Here is a 27,041-nt window from a genome sequence, read left to right as displayed (position 1 = left end):
CTAGGTCATATAGAATAGTGTTCTTTCTCGGCTGTGGAAGATGCTGGTGGTGGGAGGGCTTAAGGGAAGATCTGAGAGTGAGAACAAGAGTTCCCAGTAGAAAGTAATCAGTCTGGTTTTATTTGTAGTGACCAATCAACAATCAACTTTGAATTTCAACTTTCCTCCTAACTTTGTTAAATACCATTAACTCCAAACTTCTCTCCAAATTCAAGGGAAAACAGAAACTTAGAGGGAAAATACCATTTTTTTTCTACTGAGAATCCCATATCTTTAAACTATTAATGCTAAAACAAACCAGACTATTAATACCAAAAGAATCACTTTAATTGTTCACTTACCTGCTCATTCTCTGTAAGAATCATTCCTTCGAAACAACTGGAGATCATGTCCTGAGCCAAAATCAAGAGTCAGATGCTTAACTGACTGAGCAACACAGGTGCCTCTGTCTTGTAAAGTGTCTTGTACGTGGAAGTAGAATATTTATTTTATTAAATTGTAAATAAGTTTGAGACATCAATTTTCATTAGACTGAAACAGTATTCACTGTTGATTTCCACTGAATCTTGTCAGAGTGACAAGAGTTTGACCAGAGGCAATGTCTACCAAAGGTGCACAACAAACATTTATATTGTGAAAAACATAAGTGAATGAAAATGACTTGTTTGGAATTATTTCATTACCTTCTTAATGCAATTGAGAATGTTCATGCAGTATCATAAAATCAGCTGGAAATTATGGGTGTCCAGCCATGGTTCTATTTTAATGACCACTCCAACTTTATATTTGATCAAAACAAACCACAATTATATAGTACAATTGATAAGTCAACATTTTGGTCAAGTGCAAGCATGGGCTATCAAACTGTCCAGAAGTTATGGTTAGAATAATATAGTATTTCAGTGTGTCAGTGAAAGAAGATGGCATCAACAATACTATAAATAATTTACACAAACAGTTCAATGTGTAAAACTACCTGGAATGAATGTCCCTTCCTGGGTTTAGTGTTTACTGCTCCCCTTTTACAAATGTTTTTTTGTTCCCTGGTATAATGGGAACGATGAAAACCAACCAACAAACAGGCAAAACCAAGCTCATTCAGCTTGTGCACTGACCTATTCACATGTTCTGTAAAGAAAGTAGAAACTATTCACACTCAAAATTTTATGCTTTGGAAAAATGGAGCAGCCAGGTTGATAAAATAGGGAATGAGGAAGGTACAAAAACATTGTAACCCACATAACCCCATTTTCAAAAGTGTCAAGTTGTTTGGCCTGGAATTTGGAAAAGAAATTCTTTCACTCCAGTTAATTTATCCTTTGCCTGAAAGTTTAACAGTTCTTTTCTCCTTTTCTCCCTTCCTTCATTCCTTTCCTTCTTTCTTTCTTTTTGAGATAATGACTTAGTCTGAATAGCTTCCAATTTGTGAGTGTGTTTTATTATTGTAAACCCACTGCCCTAATAAAGAGTACATCACCTCTAGTTTCCATAATGTGGAATTTGGGGAAAAACAATTTTAGTTTTATTCCACTGAATCATTTGGTCTGTCAAGTCAACACAGAAAATGAAGGCAGGTATTTGAATGGTGCAACGAAAAGACCTATTTTTTATTAAAAGAACTCTCTCAGCTTTCTACTTTGGGATGGTGACCAATTTATGAATTTTTGTATTTGAAAAACACAATTTTTTCCAGGGAGGAGATATAGCTGGTCAATTCTGACACTAAATAATCATAGAAGCATAATCAAATTACTTTTCTGCTTTGTTGCCAAATATAAAATCACACTGTATTGACCTCTGAGGTTTCATCAGGTATATTTTCAAATCAGGGCAACATTAGCAGAATCCCCAGCGTAAGTTGGGTGCTCTAAAACGTTTCACTAACATCTTCCTGCCTCTATTTTAGAGGTGCTTCCGAGAAACTCTTCTGCGGGCTGAGGAGCATCCCCCTTTTGGGGATGGCCTAGGCCTGGCTTGGGTAGTATCGATTCATTCTCTTTCTCCTTCTCTAAACTTCTTTCCTCCCCTTTGATTTCCTCCTAATTTGGGGAAGGAATTTAATTTTTTTCTTTGGTGCCAATGTTTATTGACTATAGCAGCTGAATTAACTTGGGGGCAACTTCTGCCCTTTATTGGAAAAAATTAGGATAAGTAAAAAGTAGTATACTTAAAATTTTACAATAGCTTACAAGTATATGCATTCCTTTTTTTTTTTAATTACTTTGCAGTATTTGACAGTTTTGACTCATTTTTTATTCCTAAGCATTCTTCTCGAGCTGTTACCCAAATCATGCTTGCACTTCTCCTGTCCCCCAGCTGTGGGCGTCCTCCAAGGCTCTGTGCTTGGCCTCTGCTCCTCTCTCCTTACAATCGTTTCTTCCCATTGGATTGCATCCAGCTACATGGGCTTAGTTATCACTCTCATGACTCCAGGTCTTATCACTCTCAAGGGTAGAGCACCACATTTCTCCTTCAGTAAACACTTCTACCCAGTCACCTAGTTGTACTTCAAATACAACCTAGTTAAGAATTAAAGCTATCTTTGTATTACAGATTTCTTCTTTGCAACTTTCTTTTTTGGTATGTAGCACCATTGTTTTCTCAGGTCCCCAGTATGGAAACTTCATATTCAGCTTATTGGTCCATCCACCCTACTGTTCATTAGAAATGTAATGGCCGCCTCCTTGTGCCAGGCATTCTGTATTCCCGGGGCATGGAGCGAGGGAGTGAGCAGTGACTGCACCTCCATTTTCTGTCCTCTTTTGTGTGTACTTGAGAGGGCTAGAGAGATATCTGATTTTTAAAAAAAAGATTTTATTTATTTGAAAGAGAGAGTGAATGTGTGAGAGAGCACACGTTGGGGAGTGGGCAGGTAGAGGTATGAAGGAGAGTCAGGCTCCCCACTGAGCAGGGAACCCAGACACAAGGTTCCCTCCCAGGACCCTGAGATCATGACTTGAGCTGAAGGTAGACATTTAACTGAGTCACCTAGGAGCCCTGATACATGATGTTCTAAAAGACTGTGAAGCCCACTTTATGTTTTTGTTAACTGACTACTTTAGAATATATTGTTGAACATAACACTTCAGATCTCACAAGAGAAAATAGGCAAATCTCATTGACTATCTATATTTTGTATATCCTGAATGACCCTTGGATCCAGAAATGTTGTGAAGGACAGTTTATTTAAAAATTTCCAAAGACCTAAATCCTAAAGGAATAAACTAAATTTCCTTTTCTTATTAATACAGTGTTAGTCCTCTCAATCTTAAACAGTTCCCTTTTACAAAGTACAAATTACTATGAATAGAGACCTTTATTACAATATTTGAGGTTTGTTTTTTAAGCTAAACTGAGCAAATGTTATTTTTGCTTTTTAAAGCCTTATTATATTACCTCCGTTCACCATCAGCTGCATTGCATTTTCCACATACTGCTCTTATCCAAAATAAAATCCAACAGATTCTTTGCCTTATGCTTATGATTGGGAAATAAATATTATTTTAACATGTAATGAACAGCTGCTAAGTCATGGCACACTTCAGTTTATGGAAAAATGAAAGGAATGTCTCATGAATTTTTATGTTATTGGTACTTTATCAATGTATAATTCACCTACAGTAAAATGCATAATTGAGTGTATGGCACAATGAATTTTGGCAAATGTATACACCTATGTAGCTATCACCCAGATCAAAATAAAGAACATTTCCATCACCCCTCAGAATTTCCTTGGACCCAGTCACCCACCCCATTGTGAGGAAAAGCGTAGTAGTGTACCTTTGTGGAGCACAATACCAATATGATTTCTCAATTCTGTTTTTTTAATCTAGTTACTCACCCCCAACTAAATGTAATACATATAAAAGTTTCTACCTCTAGGAAAAAACTTAGTAAATTTTTATCTTTAAACTTAACACTTTTAAGTATAAACTTTTGACTTTAATTTTAAAATCAACTTGCAAATGATTTTTCTTTAGAAAATTGTCTCTTCTGTTTCACCAACTGCTCTTAAATTTGCATAAAATATCTTCGGCTCTTTTTGGTTTGTTTATATATTACCACTACTGCTAAGAGCTAACATTCAGTGAGTGATTTACTAAGTAATAGGCTTTGTGCCAAATTCCTTAAGTGAATTACTCTTTAAATTTTTAACAATAACCCTATGAGGTAGACAGTATTCGTTTAGAAATAAGTTTTGCCAAAGGTAACTGGCCCAAGGTCACATAACTGGGAAGGAATGGAGTTGGGATTCAAACCCACATGCCCTTAATCATTTTGTCATATTCTCTTGCATTGTAATAATTATTAGAATGGTCACATATGTGATCATTTTGGCTTGCTAAGTTTGATCCTTCCCATTTGAATATGTACATGACAATCCAAAGGACTTCTTATATCAGGACAGAAATTACCTTGGTCCACCCGAGTCAAAATAGCAGAATCTGGTACTGTTGAAACACCTGATTGCTTAATTTTGGACACCAAAGTTCTGTAGGTGGCAAGGAACCTAAGATAAATAGTGCTTCTCTTATTATTAGATGGTCTTTATATAGAATGGATTAAAAATCCCAGTGAATCTTGATTAAATCTGACATTTATGGGGCAGGCATACCAGGTACCATGATAAGTATTTTATGTGTATTTTCTCATTTAATTCTCCCAATAATTCTATGAAGGGTATGTCTGAAATTACCTAAGGGCATACTTACCGACACCTCTTATAGGTGGTTACAAATATAGACCTGGATCTCAGTAAAGAAGTCGTAGTTAAGAATATAGATATTCAAATTGTAAAAATTTATTTTTTCTGTCTGTTTTAAAAGTTGTGGTGTGCTCCTGTTTTTTAAAATGGAGGGAAGAAGTCAAGTGGGCTTCTAAGGCCAAATGTCAAGATATAAAACATATAATACATTTGGTACAAATTAAAATTGCTGAAATTCTAATCTTGAAAGAATTACAGTGGAAATTGTAAAACAAAGAGAATCATATTTTCTTTAATACCCATGTATTTTTTGACAATAGATTCTGCACACAGCTCTAAGATGTCTTCTCCTAGAAAAAGCAGAAAAATACTAACTCATAGACAGTAGTATTCCAAAGTCATGGTACCTGAAAAACTATAGGGGCTTTAGAATCTGGCAAAGGAAGTCAGTTATAGTCTTTTAGCTCTGAATTGGACCCAGCATTAGTCGATTTCAAGCAAAGGTCAAGGTTAGAAAGTTGTATCATCCTTACGTATGAACATAAATAGATTATACTAAGTAGTGAAGGTCCACTGATTTCATAGTTTTATATGATACTTATAATCTTTAGATCTTATGAAACCATATGACTCTTTAAAAATACTATTATCAATAAATGGACCCATTTTTATGAAAAAAATCCAAATAAAGAAGGATGGCTTTCCTCTCTGAATTATGTTTAAAAGAAACCTCATTGTTGAGAAAGTGCACTGGGGGGCATCTCCTCTGAGTTGCGACCAGATTCTGTGGAGCTCAGCCATGTTAATTTTGCAAACTAATGTTTGTATGAGGGTGATAAACTCCTATTTGTTTGAGGATGATGAGCAGTCTTCAATTTCATTAGCAAAGAAGTAGGAAATCATCGATTCTAGGAGAGTGCCTGAGAGAACCAAGCAAAAACATGAGGGAGACCTGCCAGAGGTGGAGGTCCATGGATGCTCGTGGGATGTAGAACGCCATGTTATTCCGCAAGTCAGGATGTTACATTCCATCCTAGATATTGACGAGAATGAATTGTTCATATAAAACCTTCCTCACATTTGAAGAATTCTTTGTCACTTAATTTTGTTGCAGCCTGCTCCTTTAACTTATTCATGTATTTTTTTTCTTAAAGAAAAATGCCAAGACAGTTCCTTTACAACCTTTTCTTCCCAACAGTGGAATGCAAGCGAATCAATATCTAATGGTTTCTGTGCAAAGCTCAGTAAATAATAGATTTTATTTTGCCACTGTGGAAAGCAAAATTTAAAAACCTTGTGCAGTTGGGAAGCTGGGAGAGGAAGACTGCTAGCAAAATTATTAGCAAATTAAAGTAGAAATGATGATAATATTTCTGGGTCCATAAAAAGTCTGAGAAATTAACTATACTAAAAGAAGGGGGAAAAAGGAGGCTGTTGCAATCTGATTTAGGGTGTCAGGGACAAAAACATAATGAATAATGCATGTACTATATCCCTCCATGATTCTTTGCAATTTCCCAGTTCTTGGGCTTTTGGGGATATATATGTAGATGTGAGTGAAAGCACGTTAGAGGATGAAGAATTGATTTAAGATATATTTTTCATGAATATGCTCTCATATGAATATGTTTGGTTTGAGTTAGCATAAATAAGTGAAAGGAAGTCTTTCCATATTTGAGCCTTGTAGATATAAATTTCCACTTTTCCTTTTATTCTGTTATTTTATTGAGCTACGAGTTACTTCAGCTAGGCAGATGTTTGCTTGTAACAAGAGCTAAGGACCCAAGCATGGCAAGGGTCACTTTTATGATAAGGCTTTGCCACCTCTGAGGCTAGCAGAGGTAAGTGCACTGTAAATGAATCAAATCCAGTTCCGAAAATATAATCGCTCTGCTCCTTAGCTATTAGGAAATGGCCTAGCTCTGCATATGTAGTTGCTTATAAATAGTTATGTAAATACCTACTTGAAATCTTCTAAATTACTTTGTGATTTGATTTTTTGAAAAATATCTCCTTGGGAAGGTTATGGAGTCTGTTTATGCTTCAAGTAAAGTTGTATGGTAACAACATCATATTAGACTCAATCCAGTGATGGTTGGTATAGTTTTGCCAAGAATTATTATTAGAGTATGAGCAAATTTCTGAAGAATTACAAATATGTAGATAGTTTATCTACATGCATCATGTTTAAGAAATATCTATTTTTAAATGCTAGAAAAGCACAAATCCCCATGTGTATATGGGTGAGAATAATTTGTAAATCAAAGACCATAGCAGTTATTGCTTCAGAAATGGTCTCATCTCAAGAATAGCTCTCCTTAAAAAGGAACCCTCGTGAACTGTTCATGGGAATGTAAATTGGTGCAGCCACTGTAGAAAATAGTTTGGAGGTTCCTCAAAAAATTAAAAATAGGGGGGCTCCTGGCTGGCTCAGTTGGTATAACATGCAAATCCTGATCTCAGGGTTGTGAGTTCAAGCCTCACATTGGGTGTAGAGCTTACTTAAAAAAAAATTAGAAACACCATGTGATCCAGTAATTTCATTACTGGGTATTTACCCAAAGAAAACAAATACACTGGGGCTCCTGGGTGGCTCAGTGGGTTAAACCTCTGCCTTCGGCTCAGGTCATGATCTCAGGGTCCTGGGATCGAGTCCCGCATCGGGCTCTCTGCTCAGTGGGGAGCCTGCTTCCCTCTCTCTCTCTGCCTGCCTCTCTGCCTACTTGTGATCTCTCTCTGTGTGTCAAATAAATAAATAAAATCTTTGGAAAAAAAAAAAAAGAAATACACTAATTTTAAAAAGATATATGAACCCCTTTGTTTATTGCAGCATTACTCATAATAGCTAAATAAGGAGGCAACCTAAGTGTCCACTGATAGATGAATGGATAAATATGTGGTACACACATACACACACACACCCACTGGAATATTACTTGATCAAACAAAGAATGAGATCTTGTCATTTGTGACCAGATAAATGGACGTAGAAGGTATTATGTTAAGTGAAATAAGTCACACTGAGAAAGATAAATATGAGTTCACTTATATGTGGAATCTAAAAAACAAAACAAATGAAAAAAAAGCAAAGCAGAAATGGATCCATAAATACAGATAACAAGCTGGTTATTGCCAGAGGGGATGTGGTGGGGAGGATGGGCAAAAGGGATGAAGGGGAGTGAGAGGTATAGGCTTCCAATTATGGGATGAATATGTCACAGTGATAAGAGGCACACATAGGAAATATGGTCAATGGTATTCTAACAGTTATGTGTGGGGACAGATGGTAGCCACACTTTTGGTGAGCATGGCATAATGTATAGATTTGTCTAATTACTGTGTTGTATACCTGCAACTAAGGTCACATTCTGTGCCAACTATATTTCAGCAAGAAAAGAATATCTCCTTAAAAAAACTGTAACATTTCCATTAAAAATAAAGCAACTATACAATAGACCTAGATATCTTTCCTTTTTTGACAAATGGGAATATAAATATTTTGTGAATAAGAAAGTAATTATTAGAGTAGACTTCTTCAGAATAGCAACCGACATTGAAATTACCCATAATTTATTTATTTGAGGTCTTTATTCTAGAGAAATTCTGTGTTAAAAATTATCTGCAGAACAAGGGAAGTGCTGTGTGTAGTGTGAGAAAATCCTCACCTCTCTAATGGATGAGAATGACGTTGCTACTATTGTTTTGTAGAATAGCACCTATCCCCATCAATGGTGATTTCTAGAACTTAAACGCTGCTAGTATGGTGTTTGATACTCTTCTTGGGACTGCTACTTTAAAACATGTTATCTATAAGTTCAACTGCAAGTAAAATTTATTTTGATTAGAAAACATCAGCTGGTCATCAAAAGCTTCTGCCTTTTATTGGTCTATGCTAACATAAAACATTTCTTAAACAAAATACTTTTATTGACTTTCTGTGATTCATGTGCTCTTTTTTCCTTTTTCTGTGTCACAGCATAGACAGATGCCATTTATGTTTAATGAAGCTTTCTCAGGCAGACTAGTTTAAAGAAATCTTTACACAAACTAAAATGCTTCCTGAGATAATTGTGTATTATTATCTATTTTTATATTGGCTTTAATGACTAACAACTTACCATGGTTATGATGCATATATGACATATATTTGTCAACTAATATATAAACAGTATAGTAATCCACTTTCCAAGATTTTAAGTAATTTATCCTATATATAAAACATTTTGAGACAATACAAACTTTAATTACATATGCCTGTCTTATATATAAAATGTACTCTTGTCACTACTCACCAGATTTAAAAAGCATGGAAACTCTCATTTTTAAATTATGTATCTAGTAATTTCTTCCAATAAGTATAAAAATACCATTGAGTTAAATAGCAGTTATTTGGCCTCTAGATGGGACTCTTGGCTGCTCTTAAGAACTTTACTAAGTTCACACTGGGTTGTAATCAAACCTACTTACTGAGTTGCTTTTAGATCAGGAACTAATATTTAGAAAAATGACCTGTAATCTGTATAAAGTATATATGAATGCAGGTGGGACCCCACAGAGGCAAACCAGTTACCTGAGCATCAGCAGGAAGTTGCCTTTCAGTAGGCATTGATTCTACTTCCACAGGCACTAAACATACCTCTTTCAGGATTCGGGGTTCATGCCCTCTTCATGCGTGGCAGTGAACAGGGTTTCCTCAGGATTTGGGTGGTTTGCTGAAGAGGAGAAGCTTATGAACATATTGACATTAAATAAGAGGTTAGGTAAATAGAAGTAAAATGAATGTAGTCCCAGGAGAAAGAGATCAGACACATAGAATGGTGAAGAGCCTCCTCACCACCAAATTTGGATCAAATCTTACCAAGAAAAATGAATGACTAAAAAGAGAGCTCATGGTGAATTTTTGCTTATAGCGAAAATGTTGTATTTTTCAGAACGCTGCAAATGTAAGCCTATTAGAGCTACACAGAAGACCTATTTCCGAAACAATTACAACTATGGTAAGGATAACTTCATGGTTGACCTATAAACTGCTGTGCTGAGAAAGGGGTGTGTGTGTGTGTGTGTGTGTGTGTGCGCGCATGCATGCACGCACGCTTGTGCATGAGCTTGTAGGGCAGTTTAAAATTAAGGCTTAGAACCAAACAAGGACAACTTTCAAGCACAAGTTTACTGTTCCTCCCGAGCAATTAAAATGTCTCATGGGCAAAATTCTTTTTTTTCTTTTTTCTCATGGGCAGAACTTTTAACAAATGCTTGATTTTACAGCAGCTCAGGCTGCATTGCTGCCATCTTAGAACCATGTAAGTAAGTGAGCACCCAGAGCTGCGTTTCAGATGATGTGGGAGGGACACTTCTTTCCCTGACAGGCTAAGGAGGGTTGGAGCCTGAGTGTCTGGAGCTGCCCCAGTTTTTCAGTCGTGCTTCGAAGTCCGCTTCCCCAGAGCGCTTTGATGCATAAGGGACTGATGGGTAATAGAGGACAGCTTGGTTTCTCCAGTCAGTCTAGCTCCTGGAACACACTGACAGAACTGGAAGGTAACACTGGCAAAAGTTGTTAGTATTCAATTAAGGAAATGTTTTTTTGTCCAGCTTGACCAAGAAAAGTGACATTCTGTTAAAATATTAACTGAAGAACCACCACTCACTCCAAATGTAGCAGCCAGACTTAACTGAAGGAGGAAAAACCTCCTGTTTCTGTAGCAGGTACTGTGCTGGGTGGTTCCTATACACTGTCCTTCATAGTTTTTTCAACTGCCCCAGGAGGTGTATTATTATGCTAATTTTATCAGTGATTATTGAACCCAGATTGTCCTTTCTTATTTAGAATGTTCTTTTGGGCACTGGCATGCTTCAGAGTCACAGATATCAATTCCTATTATAATTGAAAGACTCAGAGTTTTCCAGCTGATAAAATAAGGGACAAATCAACATTTGCTATAATGGATAGGCATTTTATTGTGATTTTTTTCCCCTAGCATCTATGAGGTTAATAAAGGTCATGTGACTATCCCTGAAGAAGATTGCTGATGCTGAGCCAATGAATAAAAATATGACAATTAAATAGATTTTTAAAGGAAACATTATTAAAATGAGAATTTTATTATCAAATTTATGTGCCTTATTTTAGAGGATAGAGGACATACAGCACAGATTTATTTTTATTTCTATACTGTTGGGAATCGGAAGGAGAGAAGTTGGTTAAGACTCTGTAAGAGTAATTTTTGATATCTATGAAAATACTGTGTCTTAGAAGGTATAAAGTAGAAAATTCTCAGTGTAAATAAATCTCTTTGAAATAAATGTACTAGTTTCCCAAGTTTTTCTTCAACGAAATCAATTTTTATTTTTTGCTTACTACTCATCTTAAGAGGAATCTAATTTCTCTTAGTCAGTGGTAGATGCGCTTTCCAAGGTTGGAATGTCATGTTTTTCTGAGAAGTCAAATGCCTGGCGGCTCATCTGAGAACCCATTCCTCTAAAAACTGATGTGAAAAATCACAAGGAAATGGAGGTCTCGATTTTTAGGAGATAGTTTTTTAAGACTGAAAAATGTTATGTGAACTTTTTAGTTATACTAAAAACAAAAGCGTAATAAAAAATGTTATTTCAAGGAAGTTTAGTTGACTTTGTATTTATTTTACTTCTCTTATTATTAATTTTTACTTTATCTCACTTTCTTAGAGCTGTGGCAGTTGGTCCTGCTATTTTGGTTAAAAGTTAAAATACCAGTGGTTACAAGTCTGAGTGAACATTATAACGTAAAATGGAATACAAGTCACAATTAGTGGGAAGGAGATCATTTCTTCCTCATAACCAAACAATAACCAGGTTGCCCATAGTTGAAGGGTTTTCATGGGTCTGTAGCTACTACTTAAAGCCTCTTTGGGGGGGAAGGCAAGCACTCAAATGATTAAGTAGAAGGAAGAACTCTGAAAGGAAAATGCAATTTAAATTTTAAAATATGTTGATTTTTATCACCAGTGTCTGCCTGTGACTAATGAGAAAACAAAGTTGGGGGTGGGAGTAAATGATAATTCAGACAACCTCTGCTTCATTCAGATTAATTCAGTAAAAGCTCTTGAGCTTTAACCAAATTACTTGAATAATAAAGTAAGTCTTGTAGAGAGGTATTTATTTTGGAGTGGGTACATGTGCTAAAAATTTCTAATGAAAATAGTAGACACACTGGGTAAATAAATCATTAGTTAGAGAACATTTGCACAGTTTGCTAATCTCTAAGAGTTGATGGAGGCTCTGAAGCACATTTACATAAACCAGGACACACAAAAATGTCTGCGAGCTAGGCTTGTCAATTTATCTGAATCTCTCAAACGCCATTTCAAAAAGGGTAATCTTATTTTTTTGTTAAATTATAGACGCGAGAACACGAAGAAGGGATTCCTTTGCTTGCAAGTTAACACCAAGCAGGGACAGCTGGGTAGTTCTATTTCATTCACGGTAGTCCTCATACTTTCTCCGGAAATTGAAATACCTGTGGAGCAAAAATGAGGTTTTGTCCTAAAGATTTCAGAATCAGCAACTTAATTTCTCTCATCCATATGTCCTACTGGTAGAACGTTGAACATTTCTGTATGAAGTTAGGGCATTGATAGGAGGAATGGCTTATTGCTGGCTTTACGTTTTCGTGGATTACTTTTTTCCATTCCTTTGTAATCCAAAAGACCCTAAAATCTGTGGGAAGGAACTCAGACAAAAGTGATTTGCAGAGATATGCCTAAGAGGCTTTCGAAAAGTGGATTCATTTAGATACGTTTTGTCTTCCTCTCTGTAATGTCCCTGAATATTGGACTAGAGAGCTGGGCCAAAAGCCACTGGCTTCTTGCTAATTGACATTTTTACTTCTTTGCAGGCCTTTTCAAAGCCCTCCTTAAAAGAGGGGGGAAAAAAAAAAGACAAGCTCATTTATCAGAAGAAGGAATCTAAAACATTTGGCTCTTCCAGAGGACAGAATATACAGATTAGAAGCAGAACCGTACTTTGTAGATTCAGAGTTAAATACTTGGACTTTGCAGCTGAGCTGGTTACTTTAAGGGGGTTCATCTTTATACTGAGAAGTGAAGGTGGCTTTTGTGAGCTACACTGGGTGTCAGGATTTCCGATGAGTGAGGTACATCATGCAATGAACTTAGTAGACCATGTTCCATAGCTCATGAAGGGAGGGAATGTGGGGGGTCTGACTTCAAAACACATGGAGCTGTGGTAGCAGTTCTTATTCAAGAAGAAAATGTAGTATACCTACAGGAGAATATAAAAGATAATCTGTACTGAAACAAAGGAGAAAGGAGCTGGTGTCTGAATAGTCCCTAAGATGAGCAAGGTGGAGAGGTTGCAGAAGCAGCTGGGGAACACTGTAGAACAGGACTTTAAAACACTGAAGAGGCCCCAACTCTTTAGAAAATCCATTAATACATCTGATAGAAACAAAACATATCAAATACCAGGTCTTTACATAGAGTGAAATTAATATAAATTCCTGTTGGCAGCAACTCAAAGCACATATGTGCACATTTCAAAATAAAATTTTGGAGGAAAATCACCTCACAGTCACTCAACCTTTGATTATCTAAGTGGATTTCTCACAATGAAATACATGCACACACATATGCCCACACACACACACACACACACACACACACACACACACACATGTATGCGTACTTGAATTGGAAGGGGATCAGGGCTGAAGAGTAAAGGGGCAGGTGTGTTATGTAGTGTGTCATTCACTACCATCTAAGGCAAAAAAATCTGGTCAACATTTTTGAATTGACTAGAAAGGAGCCTACCTGTCTTTTTTGATTAGGACATTATTGTGTATCATATTACCACATCAGCTTTATTTTCTTTTATCTAGTCATTCGGGCTAAAGTTAAAGAAGTAAAGACCAAGTGTCATGACGTGACTGTTGTAGTTGAGGTGAAGGAGATTCTAAAGGCTTCTCTGGTAAACATTCCAAGGGACACCATTAACCTTTATACCAGCTCTGGCTGCCTGTGTCCTCCACTTAATGTTAACGAGGAGTATATCATCATGGGCTATGAAGATGAGGAACGCTCCAGGTAATTCACTCCCTAAGGATTCAGAATAATTGCTGTGCTTCTCCTTTCTTTTATCCTATGCATTTCTCTAGACCTCTTACTCTGGGGTTCTTACCTGGGGCTCTGTCTACCTTCTAGGGAGATAGGCTTTTGTTGGGTCCCTCAATGTAATGTTTTGGATAGAAAAGTGTATGTGTGCAATTTGTGGGTGTGCATTTCTCTGGGGAGAGCGGTCATAACATCATTTCTTCTTAAGGGAGTCCATGACTCCCAGATTGCTAAGAATTACTGCCCTAAAACTTGGCGGTCCTACTCTAGAATAAATAGTAAATCTTTCTTGACAATGATTCCTTGTGTTTTTCAATAATACATTTTAATTTTCGAAAATGGTTGCTTCTTTAAAAAATACAGATTACTGTTGGTGGAAGGTTCTATTGCTGAGAAATGGAAGGATCGACTTGGTAAAAAAGTTAAGGTAAGCCTGTATCTTATGTTCAAAGTTATACATAAAAATAAAAGTAGAAAAATAGTCATTTGTGATTTACATGAAAGAGTTGCCCTTAAGAGCATGAGAAATACTTAAAGCTGAGACGTATGTGTCTGTCTGTCTCTCTGTCTGGATCTGGGTCTCAAATTCTGAGGATGGAGTTTGTTTTTAATGTCAATTTAATTTAAGGAGTGAATTCTTTGTAATGTATCAGAGATTTAGCCATAATAAATCTTCTCACAGTGAGAAATCTGACTATGGTTAGTTTAGTCCTGGTTGGGTGGCTCCACATTATCCTTAGGGCTCCAGGATCGTCATTGCTTCCTGTTCTGCCATTTTTAAGGGAACTGCTTCCATGCTCATATTCACCTGGAGGTCACAAGATGGCTGCCCACCTCCAGCATCCCACCTATATTTCAGAGAGAAAAAAGGGGAAGTAGAAAGGGCTTTCCAAGTGTCCCATCTGGCAATTTATACTTAGGTTTTAGTCTCCCTTCCAACCCTACCTGCAAGAGAAGATGACAAGTGTCGTTTTTTAGCTGGACATATTGCTTCCTTGAACAAATTGCAGTTCTGTGAGTCAAAGAAGAAGGGGATAATAAATGATGGGCGGGAAACTACCAACTTCGTCTCAATTCATAGACACCAATTTCTCTGTACAAGCTGCAGCCACATTCATCTGTATGTAAGAGATCTGACCAAATCAGTCTTTATAGCAGTAATGGAGGTTTATTTTTAAGCCAATGATTCTTAGATTCTGGAAATGAGGTGTTTTTAGAAATCACAGTAAATTATTATAGAAAGTTAGAAGGTTTCATTTCTTCTTACTATACTAAGCAAATCTGCCTCAAAGAAAGGAATGTATGCATAGAATGGCAAAGAATTGAAAAGTGTGTGCGTGCATGTGCGTGTGCGTGTGCGTGTGTGTGTGTGTGTGTAGTGGGCAGGGAGGGGGAAAGAAAGAGTGGGAATTGTACCAAACATAATACATCCCCTTCCTTCTGTGAGTCTGAAGGCTTGGGAAACATTTACAGGGTAAGTTAAACACCCCTGGGCAGTTTATCTTATACATCTGGCACTTGACAGAGCAGACACATTTCAGTTTAAGTGACCTACAAAAATGTAAAGGGCATTATTTTTCAGGGAGAAACTACCCTTTGGTAAGTTCTTTCCCCCCCCCCCCCCAGTATATTTGTCAAAAGTGAGATGTATTTCAAGTTCAGACTTGCGGGAATTCTCCATTTGTGTCTCTTTTCAGTTACTTTGGTGTTTATTAAAAAAATGGCTCTTTTTCAGGAAGTTGGAATCTCTTACTGTCCTTTTAATTTGGTTTTCTGCTTGCTAATGCAGAACAGGAATTTGTCCTAAATTCCTGTACCAGTTGGAAGAGTTTTCAACATCCCTGCTGCAAAGCATGTAACGAGGCTTTCTGCTTCTCTTTTGGTATACCCAAACAGCGACCATCATGTAAAGACCCAGGACACATGGCTGGTTTATCCTATTTCTTACACAAACATATTTTCCATTGCTTTTTACAGGGGACTCTCAGAGTTACTATGAAGTCCCTATATTCTCAGTCTGGATTTAAACATGCTAAAGGGAAGAATTAAACCAAAATGTGAACAATTTTTAATTCACATGCAGATACTCATGGCTAAAGATATTGGGTAGAAAGTCTCTTTTGTCTAGAATTATTGAGATTCTTACTTTAGTTTTCCTGTCAATATGAGGATGTGAAAAAAAGTTTTAGGGAGGATACCATTTTTTTTTTCCCCAAATAAGAGTTGCCCCTTTCAGCTGATTTCTTTTTCTTTTTTGCTCAGTGAATAGAATAAGAATTTAATAAAGACCTTCTTATGGTTTTGCCATACAAATTGTTGTTTACCTAAGTCTCTGGTGTAGCAGGATGTTCAAATCAAAATATTTGGTCTGCTTTGGGGAGCTGAGAATCAGACTATTTTTTAATATGAAAACAGTAAGATTGTGTAATTAAGTAGGCTAGAATGAAGAATTATTTGTAGTAAATGAAAAATGATAATTTATTATGTACTAAGCCCTTTATATATTATTTGTTAAACTTCAGAACAGCCTTATAAGTCTGCTCTATTAATTTCAATGTGTTAATGACAAAAATGAGTTTTAATAAGTTCAAGAAAATTTCCACAGTAACTGGTAGAAGTAGAATTTGAATTTGGGCCCTCTGACTTTAGCTCCTTGCTGCTCATTGTGGTCTCTGCACCAGCAACACTGGCATCACGGGGGAGCTTTCTAGGTATGAAAATTTTGGGCCCCATCCCAGACCTACCGAATGACAATCTACAATTTTAACAGTATCTCCAGGTTATTTCTATATTTATCAAAATTTGAAAAGTACTGTTGTAGTCCTTATTCACTACCTGTAATATCCAAAATATAACTTCCTTTTAATTTATTATTTTACATGTAGACCCTCTTGGCATTGTTATTATGGAATATTAGTGAACTTGATTGTGGGTATTAGAAACATTGTGAACGTCTGCTTCGTACAACTTTGAGTGTAGACCCTCATCTGTTGTGATTGTTGCACTTGATAGAAATTACTTGGAAATATATTTTTTAAAGGATTTTATTTATTTATTTGACAGAGATCACAAGTAGGCAGAGAGGGAGGCAGAGGGGTGGGGTGGGGGGGAAGCAGGCTCTCTGCTGAACAGAGAGCCCGATGCATGGCTCAATCCCAGGACCCTGAGATCATGACCTGAGCCGAAGGCAGGGGCTTAACCCACTAAACCACCCAGGTGCCCCTTGGAAATATATTTTTAAGAGATCCCATTTGCTCCCCAAATTTCCATTTTTTTCACTGCTTAAATCACATATGTCTTAAAAGGCTAAGTTCTGACCCATCATCAGAGAAAATGAAAAATAGCACTTCAAAGTCTGAGTGTCTTCCATTCATTGCCAGACTTATGTATATTACCTCCAGAAATACCCACAGGTTTGGACAGATACTTGTGTCACCATTTGACATGGAAATTTTAAGTTTAAGGATTGATACGAAAACATGGCTGACATATTCCAGGTGGCCAATTTTGTGCTTTTTATGGTCAGAGAATTGTGTCCGTATAGCATCATCTGATAACAAAACTTTATACTCTTTTATGATCAGAGAATTATGTCTGTATAGCATCTCAGGAAAACAAAATTTTATACTTTTGGAAAATGCTTTTGCGATCGGACTTTGCGGTCTTAAGTTGTTAGAATAATAGAAATGATAACCCTGGCTATATGTGCCTATGACCATTTAATGTTTTATATTTCACAGCGCTGGGATATGAAGCTCCGTCATCTTGGACTGAATAAAAGTGATTCTAGCCATAGTGATTCCACTCAGAGTCAGAAGTCTGGCAGGAACTCCAACCCCCGGCAAGCACGCAACTAAATCCTGAAATGCAGAAAGAACATCAGTGGACTTCCTATTAAGACTTGCGTTGCTGGACCAGCAAAGGAAAATTGCACTATTGCACGCCATATTCTATTTTTTACCACAAAAATCATGTGGTAACTGATATTACTTCTATTTTCTCTCTTGTTTTCTGTTTTTCTCTTCCCTCCCCCCACCTCTTTTTTTGTGGTCTGAGTGCAGATCCTTAAATATATGTATTCTGTTTCACTAATCCTGGGAAAACTGTTCTTTGCAATAATAATAAATTAAACATGTTGATACCAGGGCCTCTTTGCTGGAGTAAATGTTAATTTGCTGTTCTGCACCCAGATTGGGAATGCAATATTGGATGCAAAGAGAGCTTTCTGGTATCCACAGAAAGCTAGATATGCCATAAAACAGTCTGCTTATCTAATTACAATTGCCTCATTTTCACATGCCTTTCGGGCATTCTCCTCACGCTTAAAAGTTCTGAATGTTTATAAAGGTAAAATGGCAGTTTGAAATCAAATGCCACACAGGCCAGGCAATCAAGCACCAGGAAGCATTTATGAGGAAACGACACACAAGATAACTTATTTGCAAGATTGGCAGGAAGCAAAATAAATAGTTCTAGGAGCTGGGGAAAGAACATTTCACTTGATTGAGAAGCACCACTGAAACCAGTGGCTGTTGGGGTGTAAACAGTAGCATTTTTCTTTGGGCAATACATTTGGTTTGTTTATGAATATATTAATCAGCATTAGGGAAGCGAATTATAACTAGACATCTGCTGTTATCGGCGTAGCTCTGTTAAATTTGCTTCCCTTTAAATAAACTCATTGGTGTGAGTCTTTTTTTCCCCACCTTTTAAAATAAATCTTGGCTTGCTGCATTGACCAGGAAAAGAAAGTATGTATGCATGTGCACCGGGTGTTATTTTTGAAAGATACATAGCTCTATAAAATGCTGTAGTTTGCAGGATGGTAAAATGTGCGAGGGTGTGCCTATGTGTATGTGCGTGTGTATGTGTGTGTGCACTCACACCCAAGCTGGACTGAATTACAGGCCTGTACTTTATCACTTGGATTTGTGCTGTTTAATGCTCAGTAAAATATGCCTAATAAAAGGAATTCTGGTTGTCAGGAGAACAGTTTTTCTGACTTTTGAACCACATGCACAATCTCACTAACCAAGCTGCAGTGTCCCCAGGGACCTTGGGGGGGACAACTGATACTTTTCCTTCTTTCCTTCTTCTAGCCAGGTTCTTCCCTTCAATTTACATATTTCATATTAGCAGAACCAAATTTCTAAGCTATGGCATGCTGAAAATAAAACATTTATGAAGCAAAATGGTGTTGTGCTTCCTTCTACCAGGGCAATCGTGCCAGAATGAAATTCTGGAACAATCATTTCCCCAAATAGTTAATGATTCCTCTAAATTCTCCCTTTTGAAAGTAAGAGATCATCCTGACATTCTGGCTGTTACTTAAGCCCCTGCAGTTTGGGAATCTCAGAAGAGTCGCCACTTTTGCCCCCTGTGAAGATTGTATGCTTTTTGAGCTGCCGAATGGTTGCTAGTGGGTAATTTGGCCACTTGCTCTTTGGGGTTTATTCTCAAATGGCTGGGGAAGGTGCATCTTTTTCTAGATGCTGCTGTCATAGCCTTAAAAAGGTGAGTTTGGGGGCACCTGGGTGGCTCAGTTGTTAAGTGTACTCAGGTCATGGTTCCGGGGTCCTGGGATCAAGCCCCGCATCAGGCTTCCTGCTCAGCGGGAGGCCTGCTTCTCCCTCTCCCACTCCCCCTGCTTGTGTTTCCTCTCTCACTGTGTCTCTCTCTGTCAAATAAATAAAATAAATAATTTTTTAAAAAGGTGAGTTTGGGGGTGCCTGGGTGGCTCTGTTGGTTAAGCGACTGCCTTTGGCTTGTGTCGTGATCCTGGAGCCCAGGATCGAGTCCTCTCTCCTTAGCAGGGAGGCTGCTTCTCCTTCTAACCCTCCCCCTTCTCATGCTCTCTCTCTCTCTCAAATAAGCAAATAAAATCTTTAAAAATTTTTTTTAAAAAAAGGTGAGTTTGGGTGTCACAGGGGAGTCGTGAAGTGGCACAAGGGAAGACCCATATCTTGGGATTTCTCATTGTGGTGTTGACGCCTCAACTTGAGCTTCAAGGATTCAGAACTGGAAAGTCATGCTTCTTCAATGTTCTATTTCTTTCATGTGTTTTTCATCTTCACTATGGGCAGAAGGGCAAGAATGGACTGAAGGAGGTTGAAAAGAATTGGTTTCTCAAATCCATGAAATGTCATCTCTTCCAAAGTGTAGTAAGGAAGACTTTTTTTTAGAGAGAGAGAGTGAGAGAGAATGGGGGAGGGACAGAGGCAGAGGGAGAATCTTAAGCAGGCTCCATGCCCAGGGTGGAGCTGGACCAGGGCGGGGGATTGATCTTGCGCCCCTGAGATCACGACTTGAGCCAAAATCAAGAGTCGGTTGCTTAACCAACTGAGCCACTCAGGGACCTCCCCCATAGTAAGAGGAATTTTAAGTGATGAAATATTCTGATGTACAATGGAAGACACAGACGTGTCCAGGCCCTGCGGTATTTTTTTCAGGGTTGAGAGATAGCTATGGTGGTGGTAATAATTAGTTTCTGTGTAGAGATGTGACATAGTTTATGCTCAGAACATATACAATTATAGTTATAAACAAAAGAGCACTTCATTTTTGGATTCACCTGTGTTCTCTGCCACCTTCCCTTTAGTGATCTCTACTGGCAATACTCGATTTTGCTCATTCTATGCACAGCTCTGTCAGCAAACTTTCCAATGATATGAGGTCTGTGAATTGTGGTGTTGATAATGTGCTCCTGGTATTTCGCTACGATAGTTGCAATATCTTCATTAATAAATTATGTACAGGCCTCTCTTGGGAGATAACTTGATTTTCATCATGATGGTCGTGTTTCTAATCAGACTGCAAAATCATTTCCACTCTCCAATTGCCATAATACATATACATCTTATTCGTGCCTCTCTACGGGCTTTTCTGACAGGTACTAACTTTCAAAGCCACTAAAAATTTAATATATATGCACCCTTGTGGGTAACCTTGAGATCTAAAGAGTTAATTTAAAATTTCTTTGAGCAATTTTGTTCACCTTCAGGATTTTAATTTCCCCAGCCCAAGTAACAACACCAAAATATTAGGTGCATGCTGAATAGACTGGCACAAATTAAAATAACAGCAAATTTGGATTCTCTGCACAGATATGTGAGTATTTTACTGTGTCACATATAGAGTGTAATCTGATTCGGTGCCATATGTTGCACTGAGCATTTGGGGGTGGGGTGGGACAAATGCATGGCTTTCCACATCTGTTCTGTATTAAGAAGACAAATACAAAAATTACAATCACTGTGAGTAAATAGCACTACTTATTGCCTTCTGCAAGAAATTACTTGATATTATTTTTTCAACGGGTTAAAATGACAAATAAATATTTCAAACTTGGTGTTTATTCAGACTGGGAGCTTTAATACTTAGATAATATAAACATTCAAAAGATGGTAAATATGAGGTAGAGCAGAGATTTCTCATACTATTACTGAAATCCAACTGATAGAATTTTTGAACATGGTTCCCAGATGTATTAATAACAAAAAATTGTAGAGTCAGAACTTTTTTAAGTTATCTCTTTGGGTAATAATACCTAACAGTGGCTAGAGCTTTATAAAAAACACCTGTATTTGTGTTACCTCCTGTAATCCTTGAAAGTCTGTGAAGTAGGTATTATTTCTATTTTACAGATGAAGAAATCAAGGCCTTAGAAACTTGGAGTTTTATAAGTAGCAGAGCTGGGCCTCAGATGCTCTTATTTTTATTTCCCAAGTTATATGTTTTCCACTACTGTAAATGCTGATAAAAAGATCAATGCATCTTGACATTTTAAAAAAGCATAGTATCAGGCATGGAGTGGGCTACGCATATTTTTTTCTTAAACTGAGGTCTACCGACTGCGTCCCAGAAAGTGTATATGATATAGTTCCAATTCTGATCCCAAGTACTGTTGTTTTTATTTTTCAGTTTTCCTTGCCCACAAAATTAAAGTTTCAATGGAATGATTCTTATAGAGGAGGAGAAGGTAAATAAACAATTAAAGTGATTCTTTTGGTATTAACAGTTTGATTTGTTTTGGCATTAATAGTTTAAAGATATGGGATTCTCCGTAGAAAAAATGGTATTTTCCTTCTGAGTTTCCGTCTTCCCTTGAATTTGGAGAGAAGTATGGAGTTCATAGTATTTAACAATGTTAGGAGGAAAGTTGAAATTCAAAAGTTGATTGTTGATTGGTTGCCACAAATAAAACCAGACTGACTACGTTCTACTGGAAATTCTTTGTTTCTCACTCTCAGATCTTCCCTTAAGCCCTCCCACCACCAGCATCTTCCACAGGCAAGAAAGAACACTATTCTATATGACCTAATTCCTCCTGCTTTTCTTTCATTAAATATTTTTATAATGACAGGGATTCAACACATTGAAAGACAACTAAAGCTGTTTTTTTGAGGCGGGGTGGATAAAATGTAACCATTATTTGTGGTTCTACTTTGAATGGTGGGTGCTGAGAACTCGGGGAGCTATGAAGAAGGATAGGGTGTGCTCAGGGAAGCTTGCCAGTCCAAAAGGAAAGGATGTGTGGACTGTGGAAGCTAAATCAGAAATGAAAGCAAATGTAGAAAAGAAGTTCCCACGAATCTCAAGGCTATGGAGGGGAATGACCCCTCTTGGTAGTGCTGGGGCTGCCCTTCCAAATAGCCAGAACACCATCCGCACACACTACATGTCATGAAATGGGACTGAATGGGCTGTAGGGTTGGGTCTTAGGAAAATTTGGGGCATCAGCAAGGGTAGGTTGAATTATATATGAAGTTTAGGATCGTTCTGAGATGGTAAATAGTCTATGAAACAGAGAACAAACTATTTCTTGTCTATACTGGATGGCAAATAAAGCTAATAAAGTTGATCTGGTTCATTCATTTTATTTCTACATTATTTTGGTGACTCTGGTTGGGGGATCAAGGTTTCTCTGAGGTAAGATCCCCATACTAGTATTAAGAAGAGAATTTGAGGTAAATACTTCTGCCTCAACTAGACAAAAGAATAGATGAATGTAAACAAAATCTCTACTGCAGAACTCTTTCCCTGGGACTTATAACTCAAGTGACCTATCAGAGCTTTAAAAAGAAGCATGGAGTTCAGAAATATTATACCTATGAAGACGGCATCGTCCTGTCTGTGAACATTTATCTCTTTCCCTCTTGTTCGTTCTCCCCTGTTCTGCTTCTCCTCATATTGTTCTGCTCGTTAAATCAAATACAGGACTGTAGGAAGTATGTGCAGAACTGTTAGAAAGCCAAGTATGAAACAAATAGAAGAGATTGACATTCTTTAAGCCCTTTGATCAATATCCCTGAAGCTCATCTAAATTTTTTTCAAATCCCTAGTTCAGGCAGTCTTGTCTTCAGCTTCTCTTATATACCCAGTACCAATAGCCTGAAACTACAGGGCCTGCACGCCTTCTTTAGAAACATTCACTCATTCAAAACAGCCTCCTTAACCCACCTTGAAAAGAGCTTTGAAGTTAGGGCACCTGGATTCACTCCAAGTTCTAAGATCAGGTGAGTGGAGCTGGGCAGAGCCTGTTGAGCAGTGCCCGGAGCATGGTAGGTGTTTAATAAATACCGGAATTATTCCACCTTTTATTCTTGAATTCTCTCTTTAAGGTCCACAGTTCTCAAACAGTGCCCCACTGAGTGCTTACCCAGGCAAGAAGAAAAAGTGGCTTCCAAGAGATCTTACACGCTGCCCTGTTCTTGCTCCACCATCTTTAAGATGCCAAACTAAAAAAATTCCCTTCATTCGTCCTCAGGTTGAAGACTGAAATCCTCTTTCTTTTCTTCTTCTTCTTAAGCTGATGTGCTTAGAAGTAGCAGGCTCAGGAGACAGGAAGAACACTCATTCACAATAACACAATTAAGGTAAGATTCTGAAAAAACCACATAATACTCAATTCTACAAAAACTTATATAACTGATAAAAATGTGTTTTCTTCCAAATATGATTTATTTTGGAAGTCAAAAAACCAAGACTCTTCTCTAACCACTTTTAAATACAGAGAATGGTAAACTTATGGGAAGCTTAACATCTTTATGTTGGTTATCTCTATGGGGATATCAACTTCCAGATTGATTCGCTTAATCTTCCAGCTTTGGAAGTGGGTTTTTATGCTTTGCTGTTATTCATTGTAAGTAACAGGTTATTTCACATAAATGAACAAAACAAGTAAGCCAATATATTTTTTAATGTTATTGGTAAAATTTAGGTCCCCAAGAACGGTTATTGTTCATTGTTTAGGTGAGCAAGAAGACATCTCTTGCAATGATATGTGTTCTCAATATGAGCTAAATTTTGTCAGAGGAGCTTCTTGGTGTTTTTCATTTCCTAGAGAGTTCCAGAAGTACTAAAATTATATCGAGACAAAGTGTTTATGTTTCAAAAGTGCAGGCTCTGCATTCCAGGCTGCACACTGAGGGTTCTCAAAACAGAGGCGGCTTTAACTGAAATTGGGGAAATAAGGATAACTCCTAAGGGCTCGGATGAGTACATATTGGAAAAATAGAAGACAACCTATCAGCCAGCTGTAAAAGGGAACAACCTGATTCTAGGGGTTGGCACACCTTTCTGTAAAGTGTTGCATAGTAAATACTTAACGCTTAGTAGAGCCTCTGTTGCAAGCTCTGCCCTTGAGGCTTAGAAGCAGGCATTGATAATACATACATGAGTGAACATGGTGGTGTTCTAATAAAACTTTATTTACAAAAACAGGAGGTAGGCTGCTTTTGGCCTTTGGGTTATAGTTTGCCTACCTTTGTGGGTCATCTAATCAAATGTTCACTAACTAGTTTGAATGATTTGATCACTTTTTGGACTTAATGAAATAGTTTTGGTGGCATAGAGACTTTATTACTGAGAAAGGTTAGGTTTGTGCTTAAATAGGACTTTGCCTAGCATTTTGCCATTAGAGAGTGAATCTATTGGGTAGAACATTGTTCTCTTCAGGAATGAAATGCAAGGGCTTGGGAAATATATCAAATTACCATTTTTTTTTTTTATCAATTAAGTAATTAGGACCAAAAAAGGCCCTAGAAGTTGCAGGAGAATACATGGTACCTGGCCTAGGGAATATAGGAGTAAAAAAAGCCAGAAAAGGGAGATGTCAGTTGCCCCCTTTAAGCAATTAGTCAGAGGACTCATTTGACCACCCAGTGATATTTTGTTGTTTCCCTGCAAAGGCACAATCGTTAGGATGATCCACCAGGGAAAATTCATATGTAATACAAGATGGTAGAACCTACAAAAGAAATAAGACAAAAGGTAATTCTTTTAAAAGTCCTTCAAACTTCTGGTCTCATTTCTCTCTTGCCTCCCCTCCCATTCATTCTTGTTTGGTGTATTGAAAGGTGTTCCTACTATTAATTATCCCCTCTTTTTAAAGCTGGCATGCCTATAGTAATGAAAAACTATAAATATGGTTGGTAGTTGTCATTTTAAAAAATGTTATTTACTCTTTGCTATTTCCTTAACATTTCCAATTAAGTTGCTAAAACTAAAAAAGAGAGAGAGAGAGAGAGAGAGAAAGAAAGAAGGAAAGAAGGAAAGAAAAAGAAAAAAAGGCACTAGGAAGTGTTGCCCATGCATTAAAAACCCTGTTGTGTGTTTAACCCACTCACCATAAGCTTGATTTACAACTGCTTTCCCTGCCTGATGAATCCCACATGCCCCATAATTTAAACATCTTAATGTGCCTCTCACTGGAGTCCCTTTTTATTTGAATGTAAATTGATTCTGAAACTGCTCCCAGTCAGAAGTTTGTGTTTGAAATACTGTAGCTTAGAGTCTAATATGGTCATACTAAGGTTCAGTCTGCAAGGTATAGGAATGAGGTTAAATTGCTGGCATAATTAACCTACCTCAGGTTCATTTAACCATCAAATATACACTCCAGCTGACTGTTGAACCGGCCATAAATAAATAAATGGCAGAGATCCTGAGCCATTCAACAAATGGACTGCAGTTTGTTCGTATAAATACAAAAGAACCTTGAGTTCCTTTCTGGATTTGTGAGTTTATTCTTTTTTTGAGGACTTTTAGGGATTTTCTTTCTTTTTTTTTAAAATTTAAAAAAAAATTTATTTGACAGAGAGAGAGAGAGACAGCAAGAGAGGGAACACAAGCAGGGAGAGTGGGAGAGGGAGAAACAGGATCCCTGCCTGCTGGAGCCCAGTGCAGGGCTCTATCCCAAGACCCTGGAATCATGACCTGAGCCGAAGGCAGCCACTTAAGGACTGAGCAACCCAGGTGCCCTGGGATTTTCAAAGGAAGACAAACATGATTCTTGTAACATTGTAGATCTGAGAGCAAGCCCACTAATTTTTATCTAGTTCAGGTAAAAGCAGATAAAATCTATGTATGACAGTGGCTTATCTATCACCTACCTCATTCAAAAAGAGTATTCTGAAAGACATTTAATGATATCCTTTAGTAGATAATTCTGGAATTTAATAATTCCTACTATTGACAAGTTCCACTGCAGGTTTTAGCACAAGAAAATGTCAAATTACATGAAATATTTAGTGACAGTTATAAACGTCGTACTTTTTTTTTTTTTAAAGATTTTTTTTATTTATTCATTTGACAGATAGAGATCACAAGTAGGTAGAGAGACAGGCAGAGAGAGAGGAGGAAGCAGGCTCCCCGCTGAGCAGAGAGCCCGATGCGGGGCTTGATCCCAGGATCCTGGGATCATGACCTGAGCTGAAGGCAGAGGCTTTAACCCACTGAGCCACCCAGGCGCCCCTAAACGTTGTATTTTTTTAAAGTGCTTGTTCAACACCTTACACTTAAATAGCTAGATCAGTAAGTATTTTGGACTTAGGTTGGATATTCTTTTAATAAGTCTTGGTAACATTTCAAGTCCTCCTGTTCTCCTTTAAGCTCAGGAAGGGATGTGTTAGCTCCAGTTATGCCTGGGTTCAGATGTTAGCTGTCCTCGGAGACAAACCACAGGCTCTTGACCTGATCCCCTTCTCAGAGCCACAACCTGGAGAGTAGGAAAACATCTTGTGTGATGAGGCCACTGACCAAAGAACAACAATGACAACAACAAAACATGAATAAATGAGGCAGTGGGCACACAAATGTATCCAAAGATAGAATTGAGTCTGGAAAATGTCCAGAGTTCCACTGAGCAAGCTAATACACTGACCCTGGTCTAGTGTCAAACATGCAGAAGCCGTGTTGAAGCACAGATCTTCCTCTAAAACACAGAGGATGGT

At 37.6% G+C, this 27,041-nt stretch overlaps 1 protein-coding gene across 1 annotated transcript in view; it reads left to right on the top strand.

The window, feature by feature from the left end:
• The window catches only part of LOC111141296 (frizzled-related protein), a 33,608-nt gene extending 14,586 nt beyond the window's left edge, over window positions 1–19,022 (top strand). The window contains exons 3-6 of the mRNA XM_022493755.1: window positions 9,637–9,702; window positions 13,578–13,782; window positions 14,173–14,236; window positions 17,550–19,022. Coding sequence (XP_022349463.1) covers window positions 9,637–9,702; window positions 13,578–13,782; window positions 14,173–14,236; window positions 17,550–17,666 — 452 coding nt within the window. The 3' untranslated portion in view covers window positions 17,667–19,022. The remainder of the gene's footprint in view (window positions 1–9,636; window positions 9,703–13,577; window positions 13,783–14,172; window positions 14,237–17,549) is intronic.
• The last annotated feature ends 8,019 nt before the right edge of the window (window positions 19,023–27,041 follow it).

Source organism: Enhydra lutris, unplaced genomic scaffold, assembly GCF_002288905.1.
Source record: "Enhydra lutris kenyoni isolate GAN:26980312 unplaced genomic scaffold, ASM228890v2 scaffoldscaffold1, whole genome shotgun sequence".
NCBI lineage: Eukaryota > Metazoa > Chordata > Mammalia > Carnivora > Mustelidae > Enhydra > Enhydra lutris.
Note: the sequence above shows the minus strand (reverse complement) of the source record. Positions and strands in the feature narration are given on the sequence as shown.